At 43.4% G+C, this 15,891-nt stretch overlaps 2 protein-coding genes across 18 annotated transcripts in view; both read left to right on the forward strand.

The window, feature by feature from the left end:
- The window catches only part of LOC118402945 (cyclic nucleotide-gated cation channel beta-1-like), an 81,175-nt gene extending 78,726 nt beyond the window's left edge, over positions 1 to 2,449 (forward strand). For all 16 annotated transcript variants that reach the window (XM_052478992.1, XM_052479000.1, XM_052479038.1 and 13 more), the window contains one exon: positions 146 to 2,449. In XM_052478992.1, the coding sequence (XP_052334952.1) occupies positions 146 to 361 (216 nt within the window). In that variant the 3' untranslated portion in view covers positions 362 to 2,449. The remainder of the gene's footprint in view (positions 1 to 145) is intronic.
- A 2,920-nt stretch (positions 2,450 to 5,369) lies between these two features.
- The window catches only part of LOC118402975 (kinesin-like protein KIFC3), a 69,835-nt gene continuing 59,313 nt past the window's right edge, over positions 5,370 to 15,891 (forward strand). Inside the window, exon 1 of one of the 2 annotated variants that reach the window (XM_052479075.1) lies at positions 5,370 to 6,005. The gene's annotated coding sequence lies outside the window, so the exon portion shown is untranslated. The remainder of the gene's footprint in view (positions 6,006 to 15,891) is intronic. The other variant, XM_052479078.1, reaches the window with a different exon arrangement.

The raw sequence follows: 15,891 nt of genomic DNA on the forward strand, positions 1-15,891 counted from the left end.
CACACCTACCTCTGTGTCTGTCCCCAACTCTCCCTTCTCACACCCTACTCTCTCTCTTTTTTTTGTGGGTGGATGGAAAATGGTCTGAAATCAATCTTTGTTCTCTCTCTCTCTCTCTCACACCCAAAACGCCCTCTACCCCCAGTCCTCTGGACTCCCCATACCTCCTCCCTCCCCGACGGTGCACCATCGCTCCCATATCCCCCCTACAGATGCCCAGGTCGAGGATGACGAAGATGCGGTTTCCGAGACGACCGACAGTATGATGCTCATCCGCATGACACGCCGTCACAAAGGCGAGGAGCTCCTGTCCGTCGAGCAGAAGCCTGGAGATGAAGAGGAGGAGATGGAGAAGAAGTAGAAGGAGACCGAGAAGGAAATTGACAGAAAGAGAAGGGGAAGAAATGTTGTGATCACCCGCTACTCTTCTATACTCTTCTGTGTGTATTTTGACTGAGATTTCAGACCGAAATGGTAAAAAAAAAAATATATATATTTCTCTATTGCCGAGTTCACTTCATGTCAGAATCTCTGGATCTCCGAGTTAATATGAACGTAAGTTATTTGCGTAGAGCTTTCTATTGGTAGATTCTGATACTTCCCAAGTGGGAAACTCGAGTATCATCTTTCTATAACGAGTAAGCAAGTCGGAAATGTCTGAGTTTCCGACATGACCTGAACACGGCATATGCCCCCCTTGGGTTAAGTTCACTTTACAGAGTTATCCTGTCATATTCTGTGTGCCCCTTCTGTCCCTCACTCTCTCGTGGTCTCACTGAGGTTGTGTGTGTTAACTGCGTTTTAGTACCTTAAAGCGGCAATTAGCAGTTGAAACAATAACGAGTACTTCCCGTCTCTTTTTCGGTAAAAAGCTGAGGGAGGGAGAAATGTAACCACTGTCAAATTCATAGACAGAGCTATGGATGGAAGGATTGACCATCCATGATATCAAAATGTAGTGTTATGCATGTTTTGAGGCTATATAGTGTTTGTTTAAAACATTGAAGTAAAACAAACTTATTATTTTGGGTTCTGAAATGGTATGACAGTTGAACTAAACTCATGAGACATAAGTTATATTCTTCAAGAATTAGTGGGTACATATCCTTAATTTAAATGTAAAAAACTATTATGTTGCAACTGCAGATTGCCCCTTTAATCCTTATTGATGCTTCATAATCCTATATAGGCTTGTTATAAAACTCCATTACCCAGGGTTAGCTCCAGGTCTCCTACTGCTTCCTGCTTCGAAGTACTGCCACTCTTCCCAAGTACCTGTGACAGAGGCAATATGGCCTTAACCAAAACCTAGGCGTTGCTGGTTTCTATATTTCTTTAGCCATTCCATTTTAAAAGAGAGGCCATTTTCTTTTGTAGTCTGTGTCACAAGAGTGAACACTGGTATGTTTAGCATTTAATCTTTGGGAAAACATCTGTGTTTCTCTTATCTGAGGTATATTTGAACTCTTAAGAGTGAGTGGTCCTGTGTTGGTTTTCTTTGGTGCCGTGACCCATCACACTAGTCGAAATCTGATTGGCTGATTCAGGGTCATGCCATGTGTCCTGTCTGACACAGCAGGAGCTCAAATGGGTTTCAATGATTTTACTGAGTTACTGAGTTTTCGAGGTCAGAGAGAGTGTGTGTGTAAAATGTGGAAATGAGTGTGTATGAGCAGGAAGAGGTGCAGAAAGCCAGAGGAAGTGTTCATTGTGTCCGTCTCAACCAAAACGGGGAAAGGCAGAATAAAAAGGCGGGAATAAAACAATGCTGAGCAAGCCTCAGAACTAACCTCTGTCCAATTCTGTGCTTACATCTCAGGGTGTGATGAAGTGTGTGCTTACTTGTGGTAGGAGTCACATTTGAACTGATATTACAGTTAACTTTCCAACCCCTTCCCATATCTATCAGTGACCTTAAGTCAGGCACATAGTGGGTTGTCATAGTGGGTTCTTTTTACACACCATAGCATACTTCAGCCATAGAAAGATGCCTAGGTGCTATTAGAAGATTTAGGGCTAGATTCAATCCGTATCGTAGAAGTAGGATATCAAGGAAGATCAGCATTATATGTTCCCGCATTCGCCGATACTAGATTCATGGTTAAACCATGCACGTGTCGGCTCAATCGAAAATGACCTTGACATTTTAACGTGGATCTTCCTAGATACTTCCGTGATACGGATTGAATCCAGCCCTTAAGCGTAACGCTCAGGGATTATGCCCATATTTCCTGTTTTTACGAGACTGTTTTTAACGTGGATACATATCAGTCGACTGGACGTGCTTTTTTTTGTGTCATTTTCAACTGAGAAAATATAATTTTGAACCATTTTGGAAATAAAAGCTTGTGAATCCTAAGTCAAGCATTTATATATATTTTGTTGTTGTTTAGTGTTTAAATTATATCTTTGGAACCAACAGCTGAATAAAACTGGCTATGTAAACTCCCTTGTTGGATTCAGATAGATTTTTGATAATGAAGAAGAATGTTTTATAGATGACAATTTGCCTAGTATTGTAATAGGTATGGTGAAAGCATATGTATGCAGCTTGTAAACAATTAAAATACTGTGCTTACTGAAGATTGTGGAGAGAGAGAGAGAGAGCGAGCCCACCTGCATCCTATGTCTGCCGGTTGCTATAGGTCAGAACTGTGGTAAAATAAAGGCAACAAAGTGATCCCTTGATATGCATCTTTTATGCTCTCATGATTTGCATTAGGACCACTGGTTGGTAATGAAGACGTTTCAGGGCACAGTGAAAAACTGGTTTGCTTGAGTTTTGAGCTTTTGACAGGTCTTCTAAACGGGACATTCGCATGAGTAAAGCACAGCACAGATCAGTAAAAAAAAAAATGCATTCATTGTGGTGTAGTTTTTTTGACCAATGAGAAAGTCAAGGAAACACGCTGCGGGGAAAATATATTATGGGCGCAAATACCCCTTGCTGAGCCCCTATCTTCTTCTGAGGTCTAACGGCGGGTGGCATCCATCCATTACCGCCACCTACTACACTGCAGTACAACTCCCTTATACTTTACTTGAAAAAGAAAATTGTACTAAATAATTACCCTACCATCTGACACTATATACTCACTAATTTCAAAATAACATAAAATGAACACCACCTTACTCCCCTAATTAAATGTATTTATTCCTCCTACCTCATCCCATCATCCTGAAAGGATGGGACATCGCCACTTAACACACCCTGTAACTCTTCTGATGTCAAGTCTCGCACACCCAAATAACTCTCTGCAGCTGCCACCACAAACTCAATTTTCGGAGACTTCCGATCCATGCCTGTGTAACAGTATAACTTTATACCGTCCCCTCGCCCATACCCGGGCGCGAACCAGGGACCCTCTGCACACATCAACAACAGTCACCCACGAAGCATCGTTACCCATTCGCCGAAGCCCTTGCAGGGCAAGGGGAACAACTACTTCAAGGTCTCCTAGCGAGTGACGTCACCGATTGAAACGCTATTTAGCGCGCACCACCGCCAACTAAGCTAGCCGTTTCACATCCGTTACACCTGCAGTACAATTGATAACCATTGCTATAAATCCAATCTTCCTGAAACTTATTTCACTGTTTGGCCTATCTGTCTGTACTGGTATATCTCTACTACATATATATAAATGGCATATATATATATATATATATATATATATATATATACATACTACTCTCACCACTCCTCACCCTCAACCCATCTTCCTCAACTTTCTTCACTGCCTCAGCATATGACAACTTCTGCACTACTCTAACCCTGGAAACCTCTACCTACCTCTCTCACATATGGGACACTACAATTAACACATTCCACTACGTTCCCAAATACTACACATTCCTTTGTCGCATGCCCTTCTGCACATTTCTCAGACCTTGGACCCTCCCTCCTACACACTGCTGCCACATAGGAACACCTTGGACCCTCCCTCCTACACACTGCTGCCACATAGGAACACCTTGGACCCTCCCTCCTACACACTGCTGCCACATAGGAACACCTTGGACCCTCCCTCCTACACACTGCTGCCACATAGGAACACCTTGGACCCTCCCTCCTACACACTGCTGCCACATAGGAACACCTTGGACCCTCCCTCCTACACACTGCTGCCACATAGGAACACCTTGGACCCTCCCTCCTACACACTGCTGCCACATAGGAACACCTTGGACCCTCCCTCCTACACACTGCTGCCACATAGGAACACCTTGGACCCTCCCTCCTACACACTGCTGCCACATAGGAACACCTTGGACCCTCCCTCCTACACACTGCTGCCACATGCCCATAAGCTTGACACCTGTAACATCTTAATGTGTTCGGCACATAAGCTTGTACAGGATAGCTTTATATATCCTTTATTCACCGTCAGGCAAAGACTCAACTTCAAAACTCAAAAGAACAGACAATGACTCTTCTGTTTCCCCACTCTCACCACCCTGTCTGCGTCGCATCAAACGACGAGCATCACATACACCGGGAATCTTTGCCCTCAGCTGGTCAACGTTTATATCTACTGCTACCCCAGTTATCACTCCTTTCATTGGTGCCCTTTTCTTGATAAACAAAACAATTCACTTTTCTTGCCCCCATTCGTTTTGCTTCAAGCGCATTCTCCCTCTGCCCAACAGAAACACAAACAATTACCACTTGACCACTTCTAGTTACCCTCACCGATTCCACATGACCCAACCCTTTTTCCACCCACCGTGAAACCACAAATGGATCAGCCAAAAGGCAAGAGTCCACTTTCTCAGACTCTTCTTCATCCTGACCCTTGGTGCACACCTCGGTCTCCGATAACTTTACTGCACCAACCACCTCTGATTCTTCACCCTCATTCACTTCCATTTCTCCTCCTGTCTTCAGCTCCCTCTGCTTACACTTTCTACCATTCTTCTTTGACAAACCATCTCGCTTTTTCCCACCATTTTTATCCGCCCAAAGCTCACCCTCTTCTTCCCTCATTCTCTTAGACCTCTTCTCCCTCTCTTTTTTCCCTCCATCCCTTCTCCATTTTCCAAGTCGACGTCTCCTTGTGATAATACTGCCGCTCCATCCTGCACACCCATCTTGTACTTGCTTTCTCTAGGGACTCCATTTTCCCCTTCCAGAGTTCTGCTCATGTCCCCGATAACATGCCTCTACAACCGGATGTTCCGGTTTTCAAGGGAAATGGAAAGAGAGCCTGTGCCATGACTTCTGCTTTTGGACGTTAACAAGGCGATACTCCGCCTTCACATTTCCTGGATTGGTTAAACAGTGCAGAAGATAACAATCCCCCCCCACCCCCGTCAAGACCAGTATGTAGGGGATTTAGTTTCAGGTGTTTATTTTACGCCTGCTATGTTAGGTTATTGTGCATATACTGTAACTGCATTTCTCTTGTCAAAGTATTTTATTGGATAAACTAGTATAACATTAAGATATTTACTACAGTTGAGCGTGTTATCGGTCAGCAGGTCAAGCAACAACACAAGGAGAGAAACATCTGTCAAAAGTCTCGCTCTTTTGGTGCTTTCAAGACAACTGGGAACTCGAAAATAACCTAGGTCAAATCATGACATCGGACATTGGGAAAGTGGAAGCTCAGACAGATGACGAAGTTTCCGACTTGGAAGCCCCGAAAACAAATATCCCTGTCTGAGCTCGTTTTTTTCCCGAGTACATAGTTGTCTTGAACGCAATGAAGTCGGAGATGTCCGATTCCGCGTTTTAACGCGCCAATATGTCTGGTCTCTGAAGTGCAGTCAGCTGGTGAATCCACTCCAAGTCGCGAGGAGACTTGACTTTCGGCTGCGGCAACAAACAAAAAAACTTATCCACGGAAATATTTGCACCTCTGAATTCTGGATGGGCTACTAAATGATTTGCGCTGTGCAACACAGTCCAACCGCGACTATTGACTTTTGATTGCGACTATTGATGTGAGTTATTTGGTCAACTCGGGAATAACAAGGGGAGGTTTCGCGTGTTGGACCGAGTGGTAAGAGTTGCACTATTTTCCTTTAACACGTTTGCTTTCCATTTCCCCATTTGTATTACATTGTATGACATTTGCTCACGCGTTTACAAAGTAAGTTGTAGTTAGTTACCTTGTCAAAACTAATGTTGGTTTGTATTAACAAGATTGTCAAGCCGCGAGTTGCATATTGATTTTGCAGCGTGGTCGTACGGCTCAATTAGTGATATTGACTATATGGATATTAGCCTACTTGGCAAGGCGCTCAACACTGACATTACAGCCCAAAGCAACATTATCAAATTGCTCTGTTTTTGTTTTCGGTGCTTACAGAAAATGGCAATAGAGCACATCAAATTCACTGAAAACAGCTGTGGTTCACACCATTCAGCCGTTTCCACGCATGTCAAAAAATGTAACCAGCGTTTTTATTTCAATGTTGACCTGTGCGACCGTGAAAAGTTTGTGTGCACCGACTCATGTATGTAAATTCAGCAACAACAAAAAAAGTCCTCACTGTCAACTATTTATTTTCAGCAAACTTAACGTAAATATTTGTATGAACATAAGATTCAACAACTGAGACACAAACTGAACAAGTTCCACAGACATGTGACTAACAGAAATGAACTAATGTGTCCCTGAATAAAGGGGGGGGGTCAAAACCAAAAGTAACAGTCAGTATCTGGTGTGGCCACCAGCTGCATTAAGTACCCCACTCTTCCACCAAGGCACCTGCAAGTTCCCGGACATTTCTGGGGGGAATGGCCCTCACCCTCCGATCCAACAGGTCCCAGACGTGCTCAATGGGATTGAGATCCGGGCTCTTCCCTGAACATGGCAGAACACTGACATTCCTGCCTTACAACAGGCCTACAAGCCCCCAGTCCAGCCTCTCCCAGCCTGTTGTGGACAGTCTGAGCACTGATGGAGGGATTGTGCGTTCCTGGTGTACCTCGGGCAGTTGTTGCCATCCTGTACCTGTCTCGCAGGTGTGATGTTCGGATGTACCGACCCTGTGCAGGTGTTGTTACACGTGGTCTGCCACTGCGAGGACGATCAGCTGTCCATCCTGTCTCCCTGTAGCGCTGTCTTAGGCGTCTCACAGTATGGACATTGCAATCTATTTCCCTGGCCACATCTGCAGTCCTCATGCCACCTTGCAGCATGCCTAAGGCACTTTCACGCAGATGAGCAGGGACCCTGGGCATCTTTCTTTTGGTGTTTTTCAGTCAGTAGAAAGGCCTCTTTAGTGTCCCTAAGTTGTCATAACTGTGACCTTAATTGCCTACCGTCTGTAAGCTGTTAGTGTCTTAACGACCGTTCCACAGGTGCATGTTCATTAATTGTTTATGGTTCATTGAACAAGCGTGGGAAACAGTTTTTAAACCCTTTACAATGAAGATCTGTGAAGTTATTTGGATTTTTATAAATTATCTTTGAAAGACAGGATCCTTTAAAAAGGGACATTACTTTTTTTGCTGAATTTGTATATCTATGTGGTTATTTTTAGCATGTATATCTTGGTGGGGCAAACTCCCCCAAAATGTTTTGGATGCGTGCCAGCAAAGACACACAACACTAAACAATACATTAATTGCACCATAACAATGACCAGCTGTGCCCACAAACTGTTAGGGCCTTCATAAAGCTGTCTCAACAGCAGAGCAATCTTTCCAGCACAATGGATTGAATCCTTACCACCGCTACACCTGGATATCAGCAGAGCCTTGTCTGGCAGCGAAACAATTAATTCAGTCTTGTTACTGGCTTTTAAAAACAACATGGCTGACTTGCTTAAACAAATGTGGTTCTACTGACAATTGAGATGTACACACTATGGCATAAGGGAATGATGAGCGGATAAGAGGCATTCTGTCATTTCAATTAAGACATTAATGAGCGAGCGACGATGGACATAGTCAATAACTATGTGTTAGAGCACTTTTGAAATGTAGACAGAATTCAGAACATGGGCTGCTCTTACAGAATGTTCCCTGTCCACCAAGTCAGAACTGTAGGATAAATAAAGGGGGCATATAAGCAGAAAATGAAACCTCTTACAATGACAAGGATTAAAGAGGATTTGAAAGTAGATTGTCGACTTGATTCATGATGACTGCTAGCTAAGACTTTGAAAGTAAGACGTTGACATGATCAGTCCAATCAAAGCTACTGTACATATAACTTGATTTGATGCCATTTTATCTGTGGCCAATGACCTTGAGCCTTCTTGGAAGGACACTTGTAATATAACTCTATGGCGGGACCCAAAGGCTTGACGTTTTGGATGTCTACCCTTACTAAGGACATCAACTTCCAGATGACGTAGTTTCCCCATGAGGAACAGAACATTTAGCCACTCATGGCTTAATGCTCCTATTTTTGTTCTGGCTCGCCCCACCACCACAGAATGCACTGAGCTAAGCAGAAACACCTGCATGTTAGAGACCATGTGTATGTGGCTTTATTGAACTCCATGATATATATATATATATATATATATATATATATATATATATATATATATATATTTTTTTTTACATTGTTTGCAAGCTGATATGTGACACGTATTAATGCCCAAACAACATGCAAAACAGGCAAGCCCCCTAAAAATTATATATATATATATATATATATATATATATATATATATATATATATAATTTATTTTTGCAACAAATGTGGGGCTCTGCCCCACCTGCCCTGAATGACAGGTTGCCACTGTAAAACACTGCTCAAAAAAATAAAGGGAACACTAAAATAACACATCCTAGATCTGAATGAATTAAATATTCTTATCAAATACTTTTTTCTTTACATAGTTGAATGTGCTGACAACAAAATCACACATTATCAATGGAAATCAAATTTATCAACCCATGGAGGTCTGAATTTGGAGTCACACTTGAAATTAAAGTGGAAAACCACACTACAGGTGGATCCAACTTTGATGTAATGTCCTTAAAACAAGTCAAAATGAGGCTCAGTAGTGTGTGTGGCCTCCACGTGCCTGTATGACCTCCTTACAACGCCTTGGCATGCTCCTGATGAGGTGGCGGATGGTCTCCTGAGGGATCTCCTCCCAGACCTGGACTAAAGCAGGAGAGAGCGAGACATGATGTCCCAGATGTGCTCAATTGGATTCAGGTCTGGGGAACGGGCGGGCCAGTCCATAGCATCAATGCCCTCCTCTTGCAGGAACTGCTGACACAGTCCAGCCACATGAGGTCTAGCATTGTCTTGCATTAGGAGGAACCCAGGGCCAACTGCACCAGCATATTGTCTCACAAGGGGTCTGAGGATCTCATCTCGGTACTTAATGGCAGTCAGGCTACCTCTGGCGAGCACATGGAGGGCTGTGCGGCCCCCCAAAGAAATGCCACCCCACACCATGACTGACCCACCGCCAAACCAGTCATGATGTTGCAGGCAGCAGAATGTTCTCCACGGTGTCTCCAGACTGTCACGTCTGTCACGTGCTCAGTGTGAACCTGCTTTCACCTGTGAAGAGCACAGGGCGCCACTGGCAAATTTGCCAATCTTGGTGTTCTCTGGCAAATGCCAAATGTCCTGCACGGTGTTGGGCTGTAAGCACAACCCCCCACCTGTGGACGCCGGGCCCTCATACCACCCTCATGGAGTCTGTTTCTGACCGTTTGAGCAGACACATGCACATTTGTGGCCTGCTGGAGGTCATTTTGCAGGGCTCTGGCAGAGCTCCTCCAGCTCCTCCTTGCACAAAGGTGGAGGTAGCGGTCCTGCTGCTGGGTTGTTGCCCTCCTACGACCTCCTCCACGTGTCCTGGAGTACTGGCCTGTCTCCTGGTAGCGCCTCCATGCTCTGGACACTACGCTGACAGACACAGCAAACCTTTTTGCCACAGCTCGCATTGATGTGCCATCCTGGATGAGCTGCACTACCGGAGCCACTTGTGTGGGTTGTAGACTCCGTCTCATGCTACCACAAGAGTGAAAGCACCGCCAGCCTTCAAAAGTGACCAAAACATCAGCCAGGAAGCATAGGAACTGAGAAGTGGTCTGTGGTCACCACCTGCAGAACCACTCCTTTTATTGGGGGTGTCTTGCTAATTGCCTATAATTTCCACCTGTTGTCTATTCCATTTGCACAACAGCATGTGAAATTTGTCAATCTGTGTTGCTTCCTAAGTGGACAGTTTGATTTCACAGAATTGTGATTGACTTGGAGTTACATTGTGTTGTTTAAGTGTTCCCTTTATTTCTTTGAGCAGTGTATATACATACATGCGTGCACACACACACACACTGTAACGGCGTTCTTCGTTTGTCGAAAGAGAGTCGGACCGAAATGCAGCGTGGTGGTTACTCATGTCTTTAATGAAGAAAAACGGAACGATACATGAAATAACTAATAAATACAAAAACAAACAACCTATTACAGCCTATCTGGTGAACACTACACAGACAGGAACAATCACCCATGAAATACAAAGTAAAACCCAGGCTACCTAAATACGGTTCCCAATCAGAGACAACGAGAATCACCTGACTCTGATTGAAAACCGCCTCAGGCAGCCAACCTATGCTACACCCCTACTCAATCAATTAAATTTACCACAGGTGGACTCCAATAAAGTTGTAGAAACATCTCGAGACTGATTAATGGAAATAGGATGCACCTGAGTTCAATTTCGAGTCTCTTAGCAAAGGGTCTGAACCTATGTAAATAAGGTATTTCTGTTTTTATTTTTTATAAATTAGCAAAGATTTCTAAGCCTGTTGTCATTATGGGGTATTGTGTTTAGATTGCTGAGGACTCCATTTTAGAATAAGGCTGTGATGTAACAAAATGTGGAAAAAATCGATGGATGGAGAGGAAAAAACATGATTTCACCTTGGCTTGGGTACATTTTGAAAGCCAGCGTGTCAGTTTCAATTGCATGGTTTGGTTCCCATTTTTGTACACGAGCATCCTGAACAGAAGCCCTTGGAGAGAGGGGGAACACATGGAGGCAGTTACGAGAGGTGGTTGTTCTCAGGGTGTGTCTATAGTTGGCTTTACAAACCGTGCCAATGAACGGATGTATGATCTAAAAATAAAGTTGATTTATGAGTTATCCTACTTTCCTGCCAAGTTAGAAAAGTTTTTTTTATTTTTTTTATTTAAATTACAGACCTGGTGTCATGGGACAGTGATCTTGATTTGACTTTGGATCATATTTTTAACATGCTGGGTAATGGAGAACCTGTTCATTTGTTATGAAGTCCTGCTTCAGGAATAACTGTAAGTGTGGGTAACATCCCTCTCTTATTCTTCGAACATTTTATGTCCCAGTCAATGTGGGGGTGACTTATTTTAACAGGACCACTGTTTTTAAAAGCACTCCCATTTGTTACTTCCCCAGAGGGGGACTGTGTTTGTTAAACACATACTTCTAGAGCACACACCCACATAGACAGTACAGGGACATTCCATTTTGTTCTGCATGTTCCCTACAGCACCTCTCCTCACGTCATCACTGGCATGGCATTCCAGAGGCAGGAGTCACGAGCAGAATGAACTGACCCTACCCCTCTCTGTTGGACCTGCGTAGCTGAGAAGAATTAGACCGCTTTAACTCAATTTCATGTTGATGTGAGGGAAGATTAAGGTGGGGGCTGTCTGCTAGGGCTCTGTACCTGTTCGGACTGTTATTGTGGGACTTGCTTAGACAGTTCATATGTTGGACTCTCATGGAGATGGAGACAATTCCCCCCTCTTGATCATGGTCCCCCAAGCAAGGTATCGTTGGACAAGACACCGGTGTGGGGTGTAGAGACAGAGCAGAAACACACACACACACACACACACACACACACACACACACACACACACAGTGTGGTTTCCGGGGGATGGGCTGGGTGAATCACAGGCTGGAAAGAGAATTAAAGACTACTGGTGGAAAATTACATGTTATGCAGAGTGATTATGTAGCTCCAACCGTGTGTGTGTGTGTGTGCAGCTACTAGCTTACACATTAGACAATGTATTCTGTAAATATTTGCCAAAGACACTATGGGGAAATCTGTTCCTAAACATGCCATGTCTGTGTTTGCACAAATGTATATGAGCTTGCATGGGGATAGTGTTTGTTTGTATCACACACTCAGTCTCTGGTTTGGTGCTCTATTTATTGTAAGCTGTTTGTTAAATAAGTCCTGGACGGTTTGACTAGTTTGGCTGCAGTAGTGGAGATGATGAGGTCAGGGACTTGTGACTTCTCCATGCATTCAGGCATTATATAACGGCTCTGATTGGAAGCAGATTATTGTAGAATGTGAACATTACCAGATAACCAGTAGGTGGTGCTGTTTGCTGCTGTGTCTGTCACAGAGATGGACTACAGTCTCTTGGCACTGATGTTGGTTAGCCTACATAGCATGCTCAGGGTAGAAGTTACCCTTTGGCACGGATCTAGGATCAGCTTATCTTAACTAAATTCGTTGCGGGGTGAAACACAAAACTGACCACGAGGGGGTCCAATCCGGCCCCTGGGTGGTTGGAGTAAAAACATATATTTTACTGTCTAGCTTGCTATTATTCACAGATATTAAAGCAAGACAGTCAGAGAGCATCGGAAATTCAAAAAACAATGGATAAAGGACTTAATTTTTTTACACACATTTTGATGGTGAGGAAATGCAACCAATTTTCAACGCGGCCATCCAGACCTCATCGAAGACAAGACTGCGGCCCCTGTCAAAATTAGTTTGACACCCCTCATCTAGGGAAACTAACAACTTCATCCTACTTACTGTCTTGCACCCACACAAAGATCATGCTCTTTCTGTAACTAATGTAAATGTTACACAGTGGACCGTTAGTCTCATGTTCATTTCAACACAACTTTTAAATCGGATTAAATTCTGAACAAGAGAAGATGTGGAAACGACAGCAGAGCCTCAGTTCAGCTGTAGCTAATCTGGCCCAATTAAACTGTGTATGAAAGAGAGGTAGATGTTTATATTAGGAAATGGTCATGCAATGTTGCCCACAGCGGATTACTGCCTAGCTTCATTTGCATATTAATGGCTAAAAGACGCATTAAGAAGATGACTAGGCTATTTTAAGTGTGAGCACAGTGGGTTAGCACATTACACCATATCGGGTGTCAAACATACTGCCTTGCGGATCCAATCCAGCTCGCGGGTGGTTTGACTAAAAAAATATATATATACAGTACCAGTCAAAAGTTTGGACACACCTACTCATTCAATGTTTTTTTATTTACTTTACTATTTTCTACACTGTAGTATAATTAATAGTGAAGACATCAAAACTATGCAATAACACAGACTCGTGTAGTAACCCAAAAAAGTGTTAAACAAATCAAAATATATTTTATGTTTGAGATTCTTCAAACTAGCCACCCTTTGCCTTGATGACAGCTTTGCACACTCTTTGCATTCTCACGAACCAGCTTCATGAGGTACTCCGCTGGAATGCATTTCAATTAACAGGTGTGCCTTAAGTTAATTTGTGGATTTTTTTTTTCCCTTAATGCGTTTTGAGCCAATCAGTTGTGTTGTGACATGGTAGGGGTGGTATACAGAAGATAGCTCTATTTGGTAAAAGTCCAAGGCCATATTTATATCAAGAACAGCTCAAATAAGCAAAGAGAAACGACAGTCCATTACTTTAAGACATGAAGGTCAGTGATCCGAATAATTTCAAGAACTTTCAAAGTTTCTCAATGTGCAGTCGCAAAAAGCATCAAGCGCTTTGATGAAACTGGCTCTCATGAGAACCGCCACAGGAAAGGAAGACCTATAGTTACCTCTGCTGCAGAGGATAAGTTCATTAGTTACCAGCCTTTGAAATTGCAGCCCAAATAAATTCTTAATAGAGTTCAAGTAACAGACACATTTCAACATCAACTCTTCAGAGGAGACCACATGAATCAGGCCTTCATGGTCAAATTGCTGCAAAGAAACCACTACTAAAGGACACCAATAATAAGAAGAGACTTGCTTGGGCCAAGAAACACGAGCAATCGACATTAGACCAGTGGAAATCTGTCCTTTTTTGTTTTGATGAGTCAAACTTATATTTGGTTCCAACCACTGTGTCTTTGTGAGATGCAGAGTAGATGAACATATCTCCTCATGTGGTTCCCACCGTGAAGCATGGAGGTAGGGGTGCTTTGATGGTGACATTGATTTATTTTGAATTCAAGGCACACTTAACCAGCATGGCTACCACAGCATTCTCAAGCGATACGCCATCCCATCTGGTTTGGGTTTAGTGGTACTATGACCCAAAACACACCTCCAGGCTGTGTAAGGGCTATTTGACAAAGAAGGAGAGTAATGGATTGGTGCATTGGGTGACCTGGCCTCCACAATCAGCTGACTGCAACCCAATTTGAGATGGTTTGGGATGAGTTGGACTGCAGAGTGAAGGAAAAGCAGCCAACAAGTGCTCAGCAAATGTGGGGAACTCCTTCAAGACTGTTGGAAAAGTATTCCAGGTGAAGCTGGTTGAGCAAATGCCAAGAGTGTGCAAAGCTGTCATCAAGGCAGGGTTTTATGTTAATTTTGTTTATAGAGCATACTTCTGACAATACAAAGTTCTTCAGATCTCCAAGGGAGGGGTGACAAAAACATGAGAATAGGGTTAGCCAGAATGCCCATAAATTGAACTTTTGACATTCATTTGACAAAAGCTATATCCCTTCTAGCCATGACTCGCAAGAACAGCTAACCTAGCATTTAAAAAAAAAAAAAAATTTTTTACAAATCAATGCTTGGAGTCAAAGTATCGCTTTTATATCGACCAAAATAATATTGCGATATGAAACTATATACACCCCCATCACTACTCATGATATGATACTTCTCAAATTGTCACCCAAGTATTACAATTCTATATGTATTGCGACTCGATAGTGTGATTTTTGGACTTTTTCCACACTGTTTACGTTACAGACTTATTCTACAATGAAATAAAAAAATTCATCAATCAACACACACTATCCCACAATGACAAAGCAAAAACTGTTTTTTCGAAATATTAGAATTTATGAAACCACATTTACATAAGTACTTTTTTCAGACTCTTTATTCAGTACTTTGTTGAAGCAACTTTGGCAGCGATTACAGCCTCTAGTCTTCTTGGGTATGACGCTACAAACTTGGCACACCTGTATTTGGGGAGTTTCTCGCATTCTTCTCTGCAGATTCTCTCAAGCTCTGTCAAGTTGGATGGAGAGTGTCGCTGCACAGCCATTTTCAGGTCTCTCCAGAGATGTTAGATCGGGTTCAAGTCCGGACTCTGGCTGGGCCACTTAAGGACATTCAGAGACTTGTCCCGAAGCCACTCCTGCGTTGAATTGGCTGTGTCCTTAGGGCCGTTGTCCTGTTGGAAGGTGAACCTTTGCCCCAGTCTGAGATCTTGAACACTCTGGATGTTTTACATTTACATTACATTTAAGTCATTTAGCAGACACTCTTATCCAGAGCGACTTACAAATTGGTGCATTCACCTTATGACATCCAGTGGAACAGTCACTTTACAATAGTGCATCTAAATCTTAAAGGGGGGTGAGAAGGATTACTTATCCTATCCTAGGTATTCCTTAAAGAGGTGGGGTTTCAGGTGTCTCCGGAAGGTGGTGATTGACTCCGCTGTCCTGGCGTCGTGAGGGAGTTTGTTCCACCATTGGGGGCCAGAGCAGCGAACAGTTTTGACTGGGCTGAGCGGGAACTGTACTTCCTCAGTGGTAGGGAGGCGAGCAGGCCAGAGGTGGATGAACGCAGTGCCCTTGTTTGGGTGTAGGGCCTGATCAGAGCCTGGAGGTACTGAGGTGCCGTTCCCCTCACAGCTCCGTAAGCAAGCACCATGGTCTTGTAGCGGATGCGAGCTTCAACTGGAAGCCAGTGGAGAGAGC

The sequence above is a fragment of the Oncorhynchus keta genome, chromosome 2 (genome assembly GCF_023373465.1).
Source record: "Oncorhynchus keta strain PuntledgeMale-10-30-2019 chromosome 2, Oket_V2, whole genome shotgun sequence".
NCBI classification, from domain to species: domain Eukaryota; kingdom Metazoa; phylum Chordata; class Actinopteri; order Salmoniformes; family Salmonidae; genus Oncorhynchus; species Oncorhynchus keta.